A 19,826-nucleotide genomic window follows, 5' to 3' on the forward strand; every position below is an offset into this window, starting at 1 on the left:
CAGTTTCTAGACTTCTCGTCAAGCTTATTTGCTTATTGATAGATATATAAATTATTTCATTATCATATGTGTAATTATGCGATTGGAAGAGATAACGTATCTTAATAGAATTATTTGTTGTTGGTGGGTTCCGTCATGGAGGATCTATCCATGTCAAATACCAACTTGGAGCGAAAATATAAACTTAGTAGAAATAATTTTGTGTTGGTGGGTACCATCGTGATTCGTGGAGGATCTGTACCTGTCAATGACTAACCTGGGTTGAAAATTTTCAAAAGAAGTCTCTTTCATTTTTGTTGGAAATAATTTCTTTTGACAATGGATAGGGAAGCCAAAAGGCTCTTCGGCAGTGGGTCTTTGGTTTTATTGAGCCCTTGTTCCCCACTAGCAAATGAAAAAGAGAAAATTGTTGCCCTACGTTAACGTTCTTCGCTGCTTCTCCCAATCAACCTCTCTTTCCTCGGAGATCAGCCTCTGTTTTCTTAACGCTTTTCATGTAATTCCATTCTGTGTCTTGTCATGCTACTTGTGCGTGTACCCTTTTGCCCTTATCAGCCTGGTTAATTCTTTTTGTTAGAATGGCTGAGCCCAGCGTCGAGCTTATTGTGACCAGAACTAGTATTGCTGAACCAATGTACGTCCCGTCTTTGACCAGGTAGCACTCGCCGTCTAACCATCCTTTCCCATACGGCTGCCTTCTACTCATACTCATGGCTACACCCATTAATATAGCTGCAATTCCAAAGCTCAACCTGCAACATGGATTAATTAATTTAGAACTTGTTTGATATTTGATACTAGGTCTAGGACCATGTTACTGTTATCATTTTAATATTTGACTTTTCTAGGTGCCTGAATCTCAGATTAGATTAAGAAACTGAAACATCTACAGCTGTGCATGTGCTTATAATTTTCTAAACATGTGGTCTCCCCCACCTCCCAACGTCTTCTTAGTTGCCACAGCCACACTGTGGCCAATCACAGCACCCACATCCGACATCATTCCGTCGTATATGGTGAATCTGTTTTGATAACGGCATTTCATGGTGGTTGCCAGTGTTTTTGAAATATGATTGTGGTGAATATATGGACAAGTATGAAAATTTTACCAGGTGTGGCCACCTGTGTCATAGAATTCTAATTCGTTTTCATAGAATTTTGGGTTAATTACCGTCCCCTATTTAGGCATTGACCCCGTGAAACCTATTACACGCCTTGGAACTACCATGTTCTTGCAAGAAACTCCCGCCATTAGTCAAAGAGTAAGGTTATATGCTGTACGTACCTCAATCCCAGTCTCACAGCGCCATCAATCCAATGGGATGAAAGTGAGTTGAAGGTGTAGTATTTAGTATTATTTTTAACCAAAAAAGGGCATGAAATGATGAAATAACCTTAAGTTTAAAAATTAAATTTACTTAAATACCCTTAAAGTTAAAAAGAAAAAAAAAAAAAAAAAAAAGAAGCCAACCTAGGGGTGGTTTAGGTGTGGTTCGACGACCATCCCTATTCTTTATTTTTAAAATTTTAATTATTATTTTTATTTAGTTTCAAACTTTTGCATTATTTATTTGATGGTATTTTTGTCCCTACGTCTAAAAAAGCACATATATCTTGACTTAGATAGGAGAGATTTTTTCCCCTCAAGAAATAGTAGTTAGGATATTAGAAAAAAAAAAAAAAAAATGCAATTATGAGGCGCGGCTAATGTGTAAATGAGGGGTAGCTTAGAGAAGAAAATGCAATTAACAATAGAATTTTAATGTGATAGCGAAGTTTGAGCGTAGAAGTTGCAAAGCAACGCAAAGTTTGCCAAAGATTGATCACCTACCATGAAATTAGCAGGAGGATTGCAGCAATCCTCGGCCTCCTCGTCTTGCTGTCGTTTCTGTTCTCTCCTGAATAAGAATTCCAGCAAATGATCAGATTTCCGATGATCTGAGCGACAGCCAAACAGACCAATGCCGCAATTCCAAACCCAAATGCATGACTTCCTGGCAAATAACAAAGTTTCCCATCCAACTTGAGATCCTCCTTCTACAAAAACAAAAACCCAGACAAGAAACAAGTTGATCTTAAACAGATTACTCAAAAACACATGCTTCACAAACCGAACCAATTGCCTATATCATTATTAAAGGTTACCTTTGTTCTCTTTAGCTCAGCAGCAATGCACGACAGGAAGGAGACAACGCCAAGGGAGACGACGATTGACAAAATTAGCGCGAACCCATATTGGCGTTTCTCCATGGGTGTCTGTCTGTGCTTGCTTTCCCGGAGGAAAATTTGAAGTCAGAAAAAAAAAAACAACGAAAAGGCTTGGAGCTTACTCAAGGGATAGGAAAAAAAATGTGTCGTAGTCCTGTCGGTGTTGGGCCTCCGTTTCCTCAGGTTTCTTCCTTGGTGGTTTTTGGAATTTTTTTCCCAAGATGTTTTTCATTGCTTTGAAGGAGAGATACCGATACCGTCCCTAGTTGTAGCCAGACAGACAAGCTTGGATTATAAGAGAAGCTTGGGATCAAACACATTGAAGTGGAGCTGGTCAACTTCTTCATTGATAGGGTGCCAGGATGGAGAGAGAGAGTGGCAAATGGCAATCTATTTAATATTTGGTAGAATAAAAGAAAGAGACGTTTTTATGAAATAATGAAAAGATATCGACTCTGTTATGAAGAGGAGTTTGAAGAAGGTTCTTCCAGATACTTAATTTGATGGAAGCTCAATAGGAGTCCTGCGTGGATTATTATGACTTTAATGACAATTAGAGAGGATAAAATTCCAAGTTGAAGCACGAATTAGAGAATGAATCGGCGGTCGGCACACTCGGTGGGACCATTGTGAGTTGGAAAGAAAGAAGTCGATGCATGTTTTGGAACCTAACCCTACTACTAAAAGAAGAAAGAGAAAGAGAAAGGAAAAATCAAAGGCGTTGATTTGTGCCTGATTGAAGTTTCTTCTTAGAAATTTCCTTTAAGGGTTTGTTTGGCTGAAGCTAAAATTATTATTTTCGAATATGAGGATGCCTAGGAAGTAGGAAGGCATGTGGGGCAGGTTTAGCGGTGGGTGCCGGCGGCATCTCATTCCCCTCTTGTCACTTGACCACGGCATCCACAAAAGGACAAGCGGTGGGTGCCCGCGGCTTATCTTCTTAGGGAGTACCAAATATTTCTCCCCGAAGAATGTGTTTTTTTTGGCGTAAAATATTTGGTCAAACTCGAAAATATTTGGAGCTAAACAATGAAAATAATTTTACAAGACATAAAATGGTTTACACTTCTCATCATTGTAAATCATTTTCTATCATTCTTCTCTTCTAGACTGGTGTTCATGTAATTGTGAGAAGTCTCCTTATGGAGTTTAGTTGCCCCAGCAAGTCTTGGGCTGCTCGAAAGGCAAACATTTGCCTGGGCAAGTGAGCCTCATAAAGGCCATCTTACAATTGTCTGCTCAAATTAGAAACAATATGGGCATTTAATTGCATTGGATCTCAATCTTATCTTTGAAGACCTTATGTTCTAACTTTTTTTTTGTTGTCCCTCTCTTTTCTTTGCAACTCTTTACATTATATGAAGATATATAACCTTAAAAATGTGTTGATGTTTGGTACGAGCTAAACACCAATTTTTTTTGTTTTGTTTTTTTTTTTTTTTTCAACTGAAATCATTTTCCTATTCTCAAATAAACAGGCCTAAGCATAATCCACTTCGCTTCCTTTTGTCTACTTTGCAACAAAGGACATATACCTTTCCTTTAACTCATAAACCCCAAATCAATAAAAAGTAGGATTCGATTCCCAACTTGTGATATCACATGGAAAGAATTTTCCTTGTACTCATTGTCAGTGTTTTTTTTTTTTTTTACATATTTACACTAAAGGAAGGAGATAGATTCGAACTAGTGATCTGCACTTCATAAGGCGTGGTCTTTAACCGATTGAACTACTGATTATTAGTTCTATAATTGCATAAATGCACGCCCATCGGCCATTACCCATGCCTTTCCAATAGTAATGGGCCTAAACTTTCACAAACCATAATTATCAAATATAATTCCTTTTGTGTTGTTTTTTTTTTTTTCGGGTATTTTACGTACTTTCGGATGTTCATGAAGCTTTTGTAACACCTGTTTTTTTTTTTTTTTTTTTTATTGGATTACAGAAAAAAGCAGGGTGGAAGAAGAAGTTGAACTAGTTTTAGCGCAATCCACACTTCTTCCTCCTCAGAACTTCAAGAGCAGACTGCGCAGTGCAATAAGCAATTGCCTGAACGGTGACCATCGGATTCACCCCTAAAGCAGTCGGAAAAACACTCGTATCCGCCACAAAAAGCCCCTCCACCTCCCATGTTTCCCCCATCTGGTTCACCACCGATTTCTTCGGATCAACCCCCATCCGGCAGCTCCCCATCTGATGCGCCGAACATAGCGGAGACGAAAGGCCCCTCAGTGGCCTTGAACTTTCCTCCTTCACGAACCTCTCGAACTCATGCGAGCTTGCTTTCTTTACGTTTAACGTCTTCCCTTGCGAGTGATGGGTTCCGATTTCTTCAGCTCCGGCTGCTGCCAATATCCTCAGCACTTTCTCTAGCCCTTTCTTTAGATTCTCCTCGTCCGCAGCTTCCAATTGGTAACTGATTGAGTTCTGGGAAAGCACCGTTCCTGACCCTTTATCCCTTCCCAATGCAAATATATGGGCGGTCCTTGAAAACCTGCACATTCGTTTTTTCATATCCGTGCCGGAAACCCATGGCATTACCATCGAGAACGTGCCGGGGTGCAATGAAGGTGTTTGTATCAATGCCCCATACCCAGACCCATCCAAATTTGCAACAACGGTAGACATTGCTGTCATTATCCCTCCTTCATAGCTCTTCTTCTCTTCCTCCGGCCATATATTATCGGGAAAGTAGCCCCATGACATTGCCACCGGATGGAGATGCAAGTTCTTTCCAATGCTGGCATTCTTCAAGCCACTTCTTTTCAACAATGCCGGCGTGCTGAGGGCGCCACATGCAACGACAGTCACCTTGGACTCCACCACACAAATCTCTTTCACTCCTTCATATACAAACTCAAAAGCAACCCCACTGGCTGTCTTCCTATCTCTTCCTTTTTTTCTCTTGTTCAAGACTTTGATGGCCTCACAACCCGGAAGAATCGCACCATTGCCGGAATTTACCTGTTAAAGTATTTATTAAATAATTAAATTTACGGTCAAAATTTTTAGGATAAATAGTGATTTGAGTGTTAAATTATCGGCTTACCAAGTCGAGAAGCCATGTCTCCTGGGTGCCTTTCTTGCTTCCATCCTTGCAGCCAAGACCACACCAACCGCAGTAATGATCTGCCGCAGAATTTCGAGGGATATTCTTCACAGGATAACCCAGTTCTTCACACCCTCTTCTCAAGATTGCGTTGTTGAATCCTTCGTTTCGGCATTCGGATTGAACTCCCATTTTTTCAGAGACAACATCCATGGCTTCTTTGTAGAGTTCACTGTCAAACAGTTCCAGTTTATAGCGATCACACCATTCTTTAGTTACATGCTGAGGGGTCCGAATCGAAGCTGACCAATTAATTGCAGAGCCTCCGCCAACTGTGGACCCTGCAAGTACTAACATTCCCATATCATCAGTTGCCACCAAACCACCAGATAAATACATTTGATCAAAAGTTGGGCCTTCAAGAAGTGAGAGATTGTTCCTGGCACAGTAATTTCCTTTCTCCAAAACAAGCACTTTGTAACCGGCCTTTGCTAGAACTCCGGCAACAACACCACCGCCGGAGCCAGATCCAATCACCACTGCATCACATTTGATAAGCAAAGACGGGTAAGATATGCTGGAAGGAATTTTATTGGTTTTGCGAGACATAACTGAGACGGGAAATCCAAATCTTCTCAAAGTATCTAAAGCAATGTTCCGCGGGATTTTTAGATTGATGAGGCCTCTGTAAAGAGGCCCACAAAGCTCATCTTTACCACCATCTTCTTCATCAAGTTCATATTCTCCATATCCGTTAATTTTTCTTAATTTCTTCAACTGCTGAGTTTGGATTTTGTAGTCCGGATCAGGTCCACTGTAACCAATTGCTTTCCATGATAGGTTGTCATTCTTCTCATCCACCTGAACAATGTAACTTTCGCATCAGAAAAATGATCAAACTGCAACATAACACCAACGAATATTATTCCTGCATATGGTATTAGACTTCTCTTTTCTGCAGGGCTGGAGTAAAATATATTTTGGAATTTTTATTTTTTCGAGTGTTGAGCACAGTTAAAATATTGGCCACCCTAAAATATTTTTATTTGACTAAGAAAATAACATTTAAAAAAAAATGGTTTTTACACTTCGTAAATCATTTTTTTTTTTGCCCTTCTCACACTCTCAGGCAAGTAATTGTGAAAGGATCCCTTATAAAGCTTATCTATCAGAAACGTCTATAGTTGTGTGAATAGCCCATGTATATAGGTAGATTTCATATGGCTCTATTACAATTGTTTACTCAAATTATAAACAATATAAACAGACAAAAAAAAAAAAAAAAAGATTTCGCCTAAAAATATTTTTCTATATAAAATATGTTTGGGCGAAACAAAAAGGGGCATTAAAGACCTACATGTTGGCACATGGGTTTTGTTATAATTTTTGTTTCTTCTACTTTTGAAGTGATATCAGTAAGTCTCTGTTGTGTTGTTGTTGTTGTTTTTTTTTTTTTTTTTTTTTTTTGTGTTTTTTTCTCCTAATTAAAAGTTTCTGTTGCTTTGTAAATACATTCGTATATGGTCCAGGCCTCTAGGGTGACATAGAAGGCACCGCGAGAATTGTCTAATTATATTCAGATAAAAACATATAATACTAAGACCCTGTTTGAGATTGCGCTTGAAAAATAAAATTTTTAAGTTAAAAAATGTTTTTGGACAAAAGTTTCATTTTTAAGCTTTTGCCAAAAGTATTTTTTTTTTTTACTATTTTTAAGCTTGTTGGACCCTTAAAAAAGCTTTTAATTTTTTTACCAAATGAGTATTTTTTATTTTTAAACGAATTTTTTAAATGTTAAAACCATTTTTAAATCTTTCAAATGTAATTTTAAATAGGCTATAAGAGTACCAACGTAAAGTTGGTGCAACAGTATTTTGTACTGTATTGAGGATCGATATATCTACACCCCAGGGCCCCACCACATCCACTAATTAAAGTCTTTCATAAGCGACAGAGATGTCCATCTTGAACTCTTCCATCACAACGACTCTGCCTCTGTCTGTCGAATGTCGATCAAAAAGCCTCAAAGAAAATTTTTTGTATTTTAAATAAAGGAACAAACCCTCTACATATTTATCAGATTGTCTACCATATATATGTATATATGCTCTGCGCTTTGTATTCAAACACTAACAAATAAAACGACCAACCACATTAGTGAGTGTGGGGGAGACACCAACATGTAACATTATTGCCCACGCAAGTTGCAATATATATGCAATAGGTGGTAGACAAAGTGTTTTTTGTTTTTACAGTTTATATATGTACGTTATCTTATGTTAATTACATTAAATATGGACACGTTGAAATCTCTTATTTAGGATTTTAAAATTTTCATATAAGTGATGATTAAACATATACAGTTTGTTAAATTAAGTACTTTAATATATATATATATATATATATATATATATATATATATATTCTATGTTGATTGAATATTTCAGATTATAAAATAATAGATAGCGGGTCAAAATAAAGTTGGAAGTAGGTCTAATGTTTAAATCTTGCTTGGTTAATTAGTCCAATTAATAAAAAAAAAATAGTCTTGCCGAAAATATCTCCATTACATTAATTAAGATTATTGCATTATTCTTTTCATTGATTAGAAAGATCAATAAATACACAATTGAAAAGATGCGCAGTATAAGACATAAAGTAGATGCATGTTATTCTTTTCATTAATGAACTTCCAGTAATACTATTTAACATAATTATTATATAATTGAGATTATATGATAGCAAAAATGGAATCAATAAAGATCAGAGACGGAGGGAGGGGGGGACCGGGGTAGGCCATGGTCCCCTCCAAAATAAGGAAACAAAATATTATAAGTAAAAAAAAAATAATAAAAAAAAAGAAAGTAAAGTTAAAGTTTTAATTTTAGTCATTTAGCCCCTACAAAAAAAATAAAAATTGGCCCTATTTTTAATTTTGTTGGCCCATACCTACTAAGTTTTTTTTATTTTTGGCCCTTACTTTCAAATGTCCAATTTTTTTGGCCCTTACAGTACTCTTTAGTTCATTAAAAACTGCCAAAATAATTTTTTTTAATAAACAAATTTTAAAGAATCGAAAAAAAAAATTTGGCTGGCCCCTCCCATAAAATTTCCTAACTCCGTCCCTGATAAAGATTTATCAAAAGAATAATATAAAGGCTGATTTTGAATTTCATGACCACGTCATCATTATTCCAGTTGTTCTTACTAAAAATACATAGGCTTACAAACACATTTTTTAAAAAAATTTTTACAAACTGACGTGTCACAATGTAATTGAATATGAGGTAAATTCAAATTTTGAGAAATTGTTTTAAAAAAGTAGCTCAATCGGCTAGGATCAAGCCTAAATGAAGTGAAGATCACTAGTTCGAATCCTTTTGCCCCTCTTGTGCGGACATGTCAAATTTTTTTTTAAAAAAATTCAATCATGATGTGCCACATCCGTTTGTAATTTTTTTTTTTTTTTTCAATGTGTTTGTAACCTTAGCATTTTTTTTTTATTAAATAGAATTTCACAATTTTTAAATAATAATAATAATAATTTAATCCCGAAAAAGTCTAACCTGAGTGAAGAAAACATGGAGAATGAGAAGTTTCATGGCCTTGACGAGCATTCTTAGAAGATAGAAATAACTGAAAGACAATGAAAACACAATCTCTTCCCTTGTCGGCCGAGGCAAGAGAGAAAATCTTCGAACGTAAGGAAATTGACTGGACAGGCTTCGTCTCCCGCATAATACAAAGCTCCCAATCCATGTCGATAACACCCATAACGCCACTCGCAGCAGCCATTTCTTTGGGTGTTTCAGTCTCTGGCTTATCACTCCCCCTACCTATATTTTACAAAATATTGCACAATTTATAAAATTAACCTATACAAGAAAATAAATCAGTCAGACAAATTAATATTCTATTATAACAATCTTCATCATCATCAATCATCATCCATGCCATTGAAGAAAAGAACAACATGCATGCACATATTCCTACACGTTCTGGAGTGCCAGCCATGGAAGCAGAAGTGGAGAAGAACTTGACAACCGATTCATCGGGAGTACTGACGTCAGAAACATCAACGGACGGCAAGAAGGTATCACAGAGAGCGGTGAGAGTGTCCATCTCCCAAGAGGAGAGAGAGTTGACATAATAAGGCTGTGTCTGATGATCTCCTGGTTCAAGGAGATCTTGCATGTCGATGTTACCTAGCTCAACCACCGTGTGATCATCTTCTTTTCCATTAGCCTTTGATGAGAAGCTAACATAATGATCTCTTTCATCTTTTGGCTCCATAATAATTGGCTTGAGCTAGAATTGAGAGAAAGGTTTCTGATCAGAATGAAAGAACTTCCGGGTTTATATAATAATTAATATCACAAAAAATAAATACATACAAAATTAATTATAGTAGTCTGAGAGAGAACAAGTGCTGGTGATGACGAACCAAACGAAGAAGCAGATGGCAAAAAGCTATCATTATAAATGTAACGCATAACGCTCCCTCTCTTTTGAGTATTAAATTAATAACTCTTTTTTTTTTCTTTTTTAATTTTTTTAGTATTAACTCATTGAATCAGTCTGCATTAAATATATATTAAGGGAAAATAAATAAATAAATAAATATTTTTTGTCAATGTGCTCATGTCAGTCTGTATAAGCAATTAATATAGGTGTGCTTTAATGCACTTCTCCGCCTGTTGTCTCCACATCACCTTTTTTCCGTCTATTTTGATGACAACTACTAATATAGTGTCTAATTTAAGACAGGATAGTAGCATGGAAGTCCCGATATCACTTTTTAAAATTTAGAGAGATAAATATAAATATGGTAGTAGTTTAGAGGGTTAAAGTAGTGTAGGTTTTCCAAAAAAAAAAAAAAAAATCATTAGAGAATCTACGTCTAATCCTTTAAACAAAAATTTAATTAATATTACTCTTTCTCAAGTGGAGAGTCAAAAATTTCCTTTGTAAGTGAGATTTAACAAGTGTAATATTTTACTAACACAATTAAATTTGAATTAAAGAAAAACCAAGCGGTCGCACAATCACCCCAAAATGAAAATTAGGTGGTTCAACCCTCCCATAAACCAAAAGGGATTCTGGTTTTAGAAGAGGGTATAACTTATTAATTCTCTGAATTATTGAGGTGCAGAGAGGCGGCTCCACCAATCATATGGAATAATCCTTTCTATTTCACGTGAAATTAAAATGAATTATTTTATAGTTTATATTAAATTTTAACACATACACATGGTTAGATACTATAAAATAGTATGAATTATGAAAATTGTTCATTTCCATTTATGTTCCTTAAAGAAGAGGGGCAATAGTCGTGTGGTGGCTCCACCCCTACCGACCTTAATTAGGAGTTAAGGGTGGTTGAACACATTTTCCTAATTGACCCTACCATCGAGTAGCCACTCTGAATGATCATCTCATAGATTTGAAATTAATCAATGAATGGTATCGACAATTTAAGACTGCAGCAAATATTAAATAATATCTTATGCAGCAGCGCAGGCCCTACTTATTCTGTAATAAGAAATTTATGATTTTTTGTTTGTTTTTATATATCTATATTATATTTTTGTTTACTCTTCTTTAGTTTCAAGGTAATATTAATATCTAAAATTAATTGTTTTATATAAAATTTAAACTTTATTTTTGAAAGTATTACTTACTTGTTGTCTAAATTGGCCAGGTACCGCAGAAATCGAACAATTCCGATGATAATTTTTAGAGTAATTCTAAAAGTTTTTCTTATGTTTTTTTAAGTCTCTTTACAAATAATGTGGCTATTAAAATCACAATTTAATCAAAATTTAATAATGATCAATCACAAGTTCAATAGTGATTTTAATAGCCACATCATTCTTGGAGGGACTCAAGAAAGACTTGTAGTATTATTCCAATTTTTAGGTTATGATATATTCAAAGTAATGATATAAGGAGGATTAAAGTCTTCTTAGAGTCATTCTGAATGTGATGTGTCATTTAAAATTATCAATAGATTAAAATTCAATAATCACCAATAGACCATCTCAAATTGAATGATAATTTTAAATGTCACATTACATTTAGAATAACTCTAAAAAAACTCTAATATTTCTTATATTATTACTCTATAATAAAGCAGAGAAATGCTAAAATGAAATGAGGGCCACGGCATGTGTATTCATGTTGCAATCCAATGTCCACTGAAAATGCAGAACCGGGGGACCTACAGCTTGGAATGATTTTTAAAAAAATTCTAATCTTCTTTATATCATTACTCTATATCTATATTGAAGCAGATAAATGCTTAAATGAAATGAGGGTTGAAATCCAACGCCCACTGAAAATGCAGAACCAGGGGACCTGCGGTTTTCCTCTCTCTCTCAAGACTCAGGTTACCATTTGTACAAATTGTACAATGTTGTGGAATTTCTTTCGATAATTTGATATATATATATTTGTTGGGACAGTTTTCGGAATGCGATAAAAACCTGCAAACAAAGACAGATGCAAGTACAAGATGTTGTCGGAATACTGTTGTTTGAATAAATTTGGAGCAACGTTACATTAGGGAAACGTACGTGTGTATTCATGGAATCATGTTGAAATCCAATGCACTCGCGTCCGGATCAGCCGTACGGGCCACATAAATCCTCATACTCAATTTCGGTGCTATACAATCGATCAACTAATATAAAAGGCTGAAGAAATAATTTAGTTTCTTGGGCATGTGTTTCTTCAATTATTGGGTGTTTTTTTAAGTAACATCATAATAAAATACTAAGCACAAAAACTCTGACACAAGTCCATTAATTACTTGGCAGGCACATAGCAATCACGGACCATGGTCCCATTGATAATTATGATTGCATCATTCGCTTTCTTCGCAATCCCGATTGATCACCATCAATGCTCTCCCATTGTTGGCCACGTGTTCGTCTTGGTTGCGGGACTCACATAATCTCATTTCTGCATGTTACATATACGTGGGTGGTGATAGAGCCACAATTAATGGCGACTGTAACTGAAGGAGAAGGTGGGATGGTTCTGGTTAATGGTTATATGTCACTGTTGTTTTTGCCCAATAAGTGGCATATATATGCTTGTGGTTCTGCAGCTACACGTTGTCCTCCAGATTCCTTTTTAGACTTAATTTCTTTTTTTTTTTGAGCGTTAAGAGTCACATTTGTATGCATCGTTGTTGTCAAATGAGTTGTTCCTTTAAACGGTAGTTCAATCATTTAGAGATTATGCATGCCTTATAAAACGAATGTCACTAGATTGAATCTTTCTCCTCTTTTTCTCTTCTTTTGTGTGGACATGCCAAAAAAAAAATTCTAAAGGCGCGAGTTTGCTTGAGGGTCAATATTAAGATTATCATTATAATTATATTTTCTTTATAATTGATGCCTATTTTCTTTATTATTGATTATTTCAAATTTCTTAAGAGTTAACATTTAACCACAAAGTGAGATACGTACACTAATTAAAAAGAATTAAAAAAATCTTCTAAATATGATCATTATTGAAGAGGTAGCTTTGAAACTATTTAATTTAAAAAATAATTAAGATTCTAACTCTTTTTTGAACGAATTAAGATTCTAACTACTCTACTATAAAATTAAATTAACAAATCTAGATGAGTTTTAAGATTAAGGAGCCATATATATATAAGCCATCCAAAACATGAACAAAACATGGACAAGACTAAGCCTTTATGCATGAATTCAAAGTAAAAAATGATTTTTTTTTTTTTTTGGAGAAAATGTGTAACTTTTATAAATTAATCATGAGAGGGTAATTTTCTCCATCTCAATAATATCACAGATTCAGTCCAGGGTTTCCCCCTTTCAATCCCTATCTATGACAAGTTTTGTTGTCCCCTTAACTAATCCATGAGCAACAGTATTCCCAGTCCGGTTAACAAAATTAAAGCACATCACCACCGTAGGAACGTTTTTAGGATTTGGCGAATATCATCCACAATGTGTCCGAATCTGCTTTCATTGTTGACATCAGAGTTTACAGCCTCCACTACTTGCCTCGCGTAACCTTCCAAGATAATAGCTCGTCCCTCCAATTCTTGGCACAAGCGTATTGCATATATAGTGGCATTAGAAAGCACGAAATTAATGTCATATATATATATATTTTATTGTAAGTATCTATCACTTTTATCGACTCAGAATTTTTTTTTTTTTTGTAAAAATTTTTTATAAAAAATAAAAAATTAGGGGCAATATGAAAAGTTTTGGATACAATTGGTCAAATTGCAAAAATTCGAAACTTTGAAGTGGTAGATTGCAAAAATTAAAACTTTGGTGTTCGAATTAAAAAACGCTGTCAACTTTGGGAGGGTAAACTCTAATTTTTTTTTTTTTTTTTTTTTTTCGAAATAGTGATCTCCGCTTCATAAGACGTGATCCCTGATCCCTAACCGATTGAACTCCTCTTTCTCAGTTTTACAATTGCATAAATGTTGTGCATCTTTGCCGATCAAGCCCATGACCCATGCCTTTCCAATAGTAATGGGCCTAAACTTTCACATACCATCTGAACCTCCCATAATTATCAAATATAATTCCTTTTGTGTTGGTTTTTTTTCGGGTATTTTACGTACTTTCGGATGTTCATGAAGCTTTTGTAACACTTTTTTTTTATTTTTTATTGGATTACAGAAAAAACACAGGGTGGAAGAAGAAGTTGAACTAGTTTTAGCGCAATCTACACTTCTTCCTCCTCAGAACTTCAAGAGCAGACTGCGCAGTGCAATAAGCAATTGCCTGAACGGTGACCATCGGATTCACCCCTAAAGCTGTCGGAAAAACACTTGTATCCGCCACAAAAAGCCCCTCCACCTCCCATGTTTCCCCCATCTGGTTCACCACCGATTTCTTTGGGTCAACCCCCATCCGGCAGCTCCCCATCTGATGTGCCGAACATAGCGGAGACGAAAGGCCCCTCAGTGGCCTTGAACTTTCCTCCTCCACGAACCTCTCGAACTCATGCGAGCTTGCTTTCTTTACGTTTAACGTCTTTCCTTGCGAGTGATGGGTTCCGATTTCTTCAGCTCCGGCTGCTGCCAATATCCTCAGCACTTTCTCTAGCCCTTTCTTTAGATTCTCCTCGTCGGCAGGTTCCAATTGGTAACTAATTGAGTTTTGGGAAAGCACCGTTCCTGAACCTTTATCCCTTCCCAATGCAAATATATGGGCGGTCCTTGAAAACCTGCACATTCGTTTTTTCATATCTGTGCCGGAAACCCATGGCATTACCATCGAGAACGTGCCGGGGTGCAATGAAGGTGTTTGTATCAATGCCCCATACCCAGACCCATCCAAATTTGCAACAACGGTAGACATTGCTGTCATTATCCCTCCTTCATAGCTCTTCTTCTCTTCCTCCGGCCATATATTATCGGGAAAGTAGCCCCATGACATTGCCACCGGATGGAGATGCAAGTTCTTTCCAATGCTTGCATTCTTCAAGCCACTTCTTTTCAACAATGCCGGCGTGCTGAGGGCGCCACATGCAACGACAGTCACCTTGGACTCCACCACACAAATCTCTTTCTCTCCTTCATATACAAACTCAAAAGCAACCCCAGTTGCTGTCTTCCTATCTCTTCCTTTCTTTCTCTTGTTCAAGACTTTGATGGCCTCACAACCCGGAAGAATCGCACCATTGCCGGAATTTACCTGTTAAAGTATTTATTAAATAATTAAATTTACGGCCAAAATTTTTAGGATAAATAGTGATTTGAGTGTTAAATTATCGGCTTACCAAGTCGAGAAGCCATGTCTCCTGGGTGCCTTTCTTGCTTCCATCCTTGCAGCCAAGACCACACCAACCGCAGTAATGATCTGGCGCTGAATTTCGAGGTATATTCTTCACAGGATAACCCAGTTCTTCACACCCTCTTCTCAAGATTGCGTTGTTGAATCCTTCGTTTTGGCATTCGGATTGAACTCCCATTTTTTCACAGACAACATCCATGGCTTCTTTGTAGAGTTCACTGTCAAACAGTTCCAGTTCATAGCGATCACACCATTCTTTAGTTACATGCTGAGGGGTCCGAATCGAAGCTGACCAATTAATTGCAGAGCCTCCGCCAACTGTGGACCCTGCAAGTACTAACATTCCCATATCATCAGTTGCCACCAAACCACCAGATAAATACATTTGATCAAAAGTTGGGCCTTCAAGAAGTGAGAGATTGTTCCTGGCACAGTAATTTCCTTTCTCCAAAACAAGCACTTTGTAACCGGCCTTTGCTAGAACTCCGGCAACCACACCACCGCCGGAGCCAGAACCAATCACCACTGCATCACATTTGATAAGCAAAGAAGGGTAAGATATGCTGGAAGGAATTTTATTGGTTTTGCGAGGCATAACTGAGACGGGAAATCCAAATCTTCTCAAAGTATCTAAAGCAATGTTCCTCGGGATTTTTAGATTGATGAGGCCTCTGTAAAGTGGCCCACAAAGCTCATCTTTACCACCATCTTCTTCATCAAGTTCATATTCTCCATATCCGTTAATTTTTCTTAATTTCTTCAACTGCTGAGTTTGGATTTTGTACTCCGGATCAGGTCCACTGTAACCAATTGCTTTCCATGATAGGTTGTCATTCTTCTCATCCACCTGAACATGATAACTTTCGCATCAGAAAAATGATTAAACTGAAACATAACACTAATGAATAGTATTCCTGCATATGGTATTAGTCTATTAGACTTATCTTTTCTGTAAGGCCGGAGTAAACCATATTTGGAAAAAGGTGAAAATACTGGCCAAGGTGAAAATAATTTTAGTTGACCAAGAAAAATAATATTTACAAAGCGTAAAATAGTTTATACTTCTCATTTTCGTAAATAATTTTTTTTGTCATTCTCACACTCCTAAATAATTGTAAAAGGATTCCTTATGAGGCATATCCATCTCTAGGGTTGTGTGAATAACGGCACATATAGGTAGATTTAATATGGCCCTCTTACAATTGTCTACTCAAATTACAAATAATATAAACAGAAAAAAAAAAAAAAAAAATTTGCCTAAAATTATTTTTCTATGTAAAATATGTTAGTGCGAAACAAAAAGGGGCATTAAAGACATACATGTTGGCACGTGGGTTTTTGTTATAATTTTTGTTTCTTCCACTTTTGATGTGATAACAGTAAGTTTGTTTTTTTTTTGTTTTTTTTTTTTTTTTTTTTTCTTTAGGGTGGTATATTAAATAAAAATAAAAATAAAAATTGTGACATAGAAGGCATGGGGAGTATTGTCAAACTATACTCAGATAAGAAACATATAATGCTAAGAACCTGTTTGAGATTGTGTTTGAAAAATAGAGCTTTTAAGTTAAAAAGAGCTTTTGGACAAAAGTTTTATTTTTAAATTTTTGCTAAAATTGTTTTTTTTGCCATTTTTAGGCTTGTTGGACCCTTAAAAGCGCTTTTAATTTTTTTAGCAAATGAGTATTTTTTTTTTCTTCAAACAGACTTTTTGAGTGTTAAAAATACTTTAAAATTTTTTAAATGCAATCTCAAACAAGTCTTAAGGGGTACCAACGCAAAATTGGTGCAACAGTATTTTGTATTACGTTGAGGATCGATAAATCTACACCCCAGGGCCCACCACATCCACTAGTTAAAGTCTTTCATAAGCGACAGAGTTGTCCATCTTGAACTCTTCCATCACAACGACTCTGCCTCTGTCTGTCGAATGTCGATGAAAAAGCCTCAAAGAAATTTTTTTTGTATTTTAAATAAAGGAACAACCCTCTACATATTTATCAGACTGTCTACCATATCTTAGTATATATATGCTCTGCGCTTTTTATTCAAACACTAATAAATAAAACGACCAACCACATTAGTGAGTGTGGGGGAGACACCAGCATGTAACATTATTGCCCACGCAAGTTGCAATATATATGCAATAGGTGGTACACAAAGTGTTTTTTGTTTTTACAGTTTATATATGTCCGTTATCTATGTTAATTACATTAAATATGGACACGTTGAAATCTATCTCTTATTTAGGATTTTAAAATTTTCATATAAGTGATGATTAAACATATACAGCTTGTTAAATTAAGTACTTTAATATATATATATATATATATATATATATATATATATATATATATATATATATATATATCTATGTTGATTGAATATTTCTGAGATATTTTAATATGCAAGATTATAAAATAATAGATAGCGGCCGGTCAAAATAAAGTTGGAAGTAGGTTTAATGTTTAAATCTTGCTTGGTTAATTAGTCCAATTAATAAAAAAAAAAATAGTCTTGCCGAAAAGTATCTCCATTACATTAATTAAGATTATGGTTATGGGTGACATCAAGAGTCTGCTATTATTCTTTTTCATTGATTAGAAGGATCAATAAATACACAATTGAAAAGATGCGTAGTATAAGGCATAAAGTAGATGCATGTTATCCGAAATTAATGAACTACCAGTAATACTTTTTAACATAATTATTATATAATTGAGATTATATGATAGCAAAAATAGAATCAATAAAGATTTATCAAAAGAATAATATAAGAGGAATGATATGGACCTAACTTTTTTGCCCAACAAAAGTCCAACTTTTGCTTTATTTTTATTTTTATTTTTATTTTTATTTTTAAAAAAGGAAATAAAAAATGGAAAAAAAATGTCTGAAGCAACCCTATCTATTTTGTCTTTCTTTTACTTGGTATTTTTTAAAAAATAAAAAATAGTATTTTTTTTCATAATAATGTCATTTTTTTTTAAGAAAATGTCATTATTATGAAGAAAAATATCATTTTTCATTTTTAAAAAAATACTAAATAAAAGAAAGGCTAAAAATAGATAGAGTTATTTCAGACATTTTTTTCATTTTTTATTTTTATTTTGATTTTTTTAAAAAAATAAGGCAAAAATTGGACTTTTGTTAGGCAAAAAAGTTAGGTCTTTAGCATTTCTCATAATATAAGGCTGATATTGAATTTCATGACCACACCATCATTATTCCAGTTGTACTTACTAAAAATATATAGGCTTATAAACACATTTTAAAAAAAAAAAATTTTACAAACTGACGTGCCATTTAAAAAAAAAAAACTTTTACAAACTGACGTGTCATTTAAAAAAATAAAACCTTTTACAAACTGACGTGCCATAATATGATTAAATATGAGGTAAATTCAAATTTTGAGAAATTATCCCAAGAGGTAGCTCAATTGACTAGGATCATGCCTAATGAAGCGGAGGTCACTAGTTCGAATCCTCTTTCCCCTCTTGTGCGGACATATAAAAAAAAAAAAATTTGAAAAATCTAATCCTCCTACATTAGTTTGTAATTTTTTTTTTTTAAAAAAATGTGTTTATAAGCCTAAAATTTTTCTTTATTAAATAGAATTTCTCAATTTTAAAATAATAATAATTTAATCCAGAAAAAGTCAAACCTGAGTGAAGAAAACATGGAGAATGAGAAGTTTCATGGCCCTGACGAGCATTCTTAGAAGATAGAAATAACTGAGAGGCAATGAAAACACAATCTCTTCCCTTGTCGGCCGCGGCAACAGAGAAAATCTTCGAACGTAAGGAAATTGGCTCGACAGGCTTCGTCTCCCGCATAATACAAAGCTCCCAATCCATGTCGACAACACCCATAACGCCACTCGCAGCAGCCATTTCTTTGGGTGTTTCAGTCTCTGGCTTATCACTCCCCCTACCTATATTTTACAAAATATTGCACAATTTATAAAATTAACCTATACAAGAAAATATAATCAAACTTAAACAAGGAAACAAATCAGTCAGACAAATTAATATTCTATTATAACAATCTTCATCATCATCATCATCCATGCCATTGAAGAAAAGAACAGCATGCATGCACATATTCCTACACGTTCTGGAGTGCCAGCCATGGAAGCAGAAGTGGAGAAGAACTTGACAACCGATTCATCGGGAGTGACGTCAGAAACATCAACGGACGGCAAGAAGGTATCACAGAGAGCGGTGAGAGTGTCCATCTCCCAAGAGGAGAGAGAGTTGACATAATAAGTCTGTGTCTGATGATCTCCTGGTTCAAGGAGCTCTTGCATGTCGATGTTACCTAGCTCAACCACCGTGTGATCATCTTCTTTTCCATTAGCCTTTGATGAGAAGCTAACATAATGATCTCTTTCACCTTTTGGCTCCATAATAATTGGCTTGAGAATTGAGAGAAAGGTTTCTGATCAGAATGAAAGAACTTCCGGGTTTATATAATAATTAATATCACAAAAACTAAATACATACAAAATTAATTATAGTAGTCTGAGAGAGAACACGTGGTGGTGATGACGAACCAAACGAAGACGCAGATGGCAAAAAGCTATCATTATAAATGTGCAACGCAAAACGCTCCCTCTCTTTCGAGTATTAAATTAATAACTCTTTTTTTCTTTTTCTTTTTCTTTTTTTTTTAATTGAAAAAAATATATTTCAAAAAAATTAATAACTATTTTATTTTTTATTTATTTTTTAGTATTAGCTCATTGAATCTGTCTGCATTAAATATATATTAAGGG

At 35.1% G+C, this 19,826-nt stretch overlaps 3 protein-coding genes across 4 annotated transcripts; all 3 read right to left on the reverse strand.

Moving 5' to 3' along the window:
- Window positions 1-337: 337 nt before the first annotated feature.
- LOC132176277 (protein MODIFYING WALL LIGNIN-2) lies at window positions 338-2,301 on the reverse strand. Its single transcript, XM_059588436.2, has 3 exons — window positions 2,146-2,301; window positions 1,832-2,037; window positions 338-752 (listed from the first exon to the last, which is right to left on the reverse strand). Exons 1-3 carry the CDS (start codon window positions 2,248-2,250, stop codon window positions 518-520), a joined length of 546 nt encoding a protein of 181 aa, XP_059444419.2. The 5' UTR covers window positions 2,251-2,301; the 3' UTR covers window positions 338-517.
- A 1,636-nt stretch (window positions 2,302-3,937) lies between these two features.
- LOC132175409 (Long-chain fatty alcohol dehydrogenase family protein) lies at window positions 3,938-9,693 on the reverse strand. 2 transcript variants are annotated; one of them, XM_059587360.2, is made up of 5 exons: window positions 9,656-9,693; window positions 9,255-9,569; window positions 8,828-9,097; window positions 5,262-6,122; window positions 3,938-5,176 (listed from the first exon to the last, which is right to left on the reverse strand). In XM_059587360.2, the coding sequence occupies exons 2-5, from the start codon at window positions 9,552-9,554 to the stop codon at window positions 4,193-4,195; spliced, it is 2,415 nt and encodes an 804-aa protein (XP_059443343.2). In that variant the 5' UTR covers window positions 9,555-9,569; window positions 9,656-9,693; the 3' UTR covers window positions 3,938-4,192. The 2 variants fall into 2 exon arrangements, with proteins under 2 accessions (XP_059443343.2, XP_088370915.1); XM_088514789.1 differs by lacking the exon at window positions 9,656-9,693 and having other exon boundaries at window positions 9,255-9,584.
- Window positions 9,694-13,865: 4,172 nt separating this feature from the next.
- On the reverse strand, window positions 13,866-19,473 carry LOC132175568 (long-chain-alcohol oxidase FAO4A-like). Its single transcript, XM_059587543.2, has 4 exons — window positions 19,161-19,473; window positions 18,714-18,983; window positions 15,039-15,899; window positions 13,866-14,953 (listed from the first exon to the last, which is right to left on the reverse strand). The coding sequence occupies exons 1-4, from the start codon at window positions 19,455-19,457 to the stop codon at window positions 13,970-13,972; spliced, it is 2,412 nt and encodes an 803-aa protein (XP_059443526.2). The 5' UTR covers window positions 19,458-19,473; the 3' UTR covers window positions 13,866-13,969.
- Window positions 19,474-19,826: the final 353 nt, after the last annotated feature.

The sequence above is a fragment of the Corylus avellana genome, chromosome 3 (genome assembly GCF_965113065.1).
Source record: "Corylus avellana chromosome 3, dhCorAvel1.hap1.2, whole genome shotgun sequence".
Classification (NCBI taxonomy): Eukaryota; Viridiplantae; Streptophyta; class Magnoliopsida; order Fagales; family Betulaceae; genus Corylus; species Corylus avellana.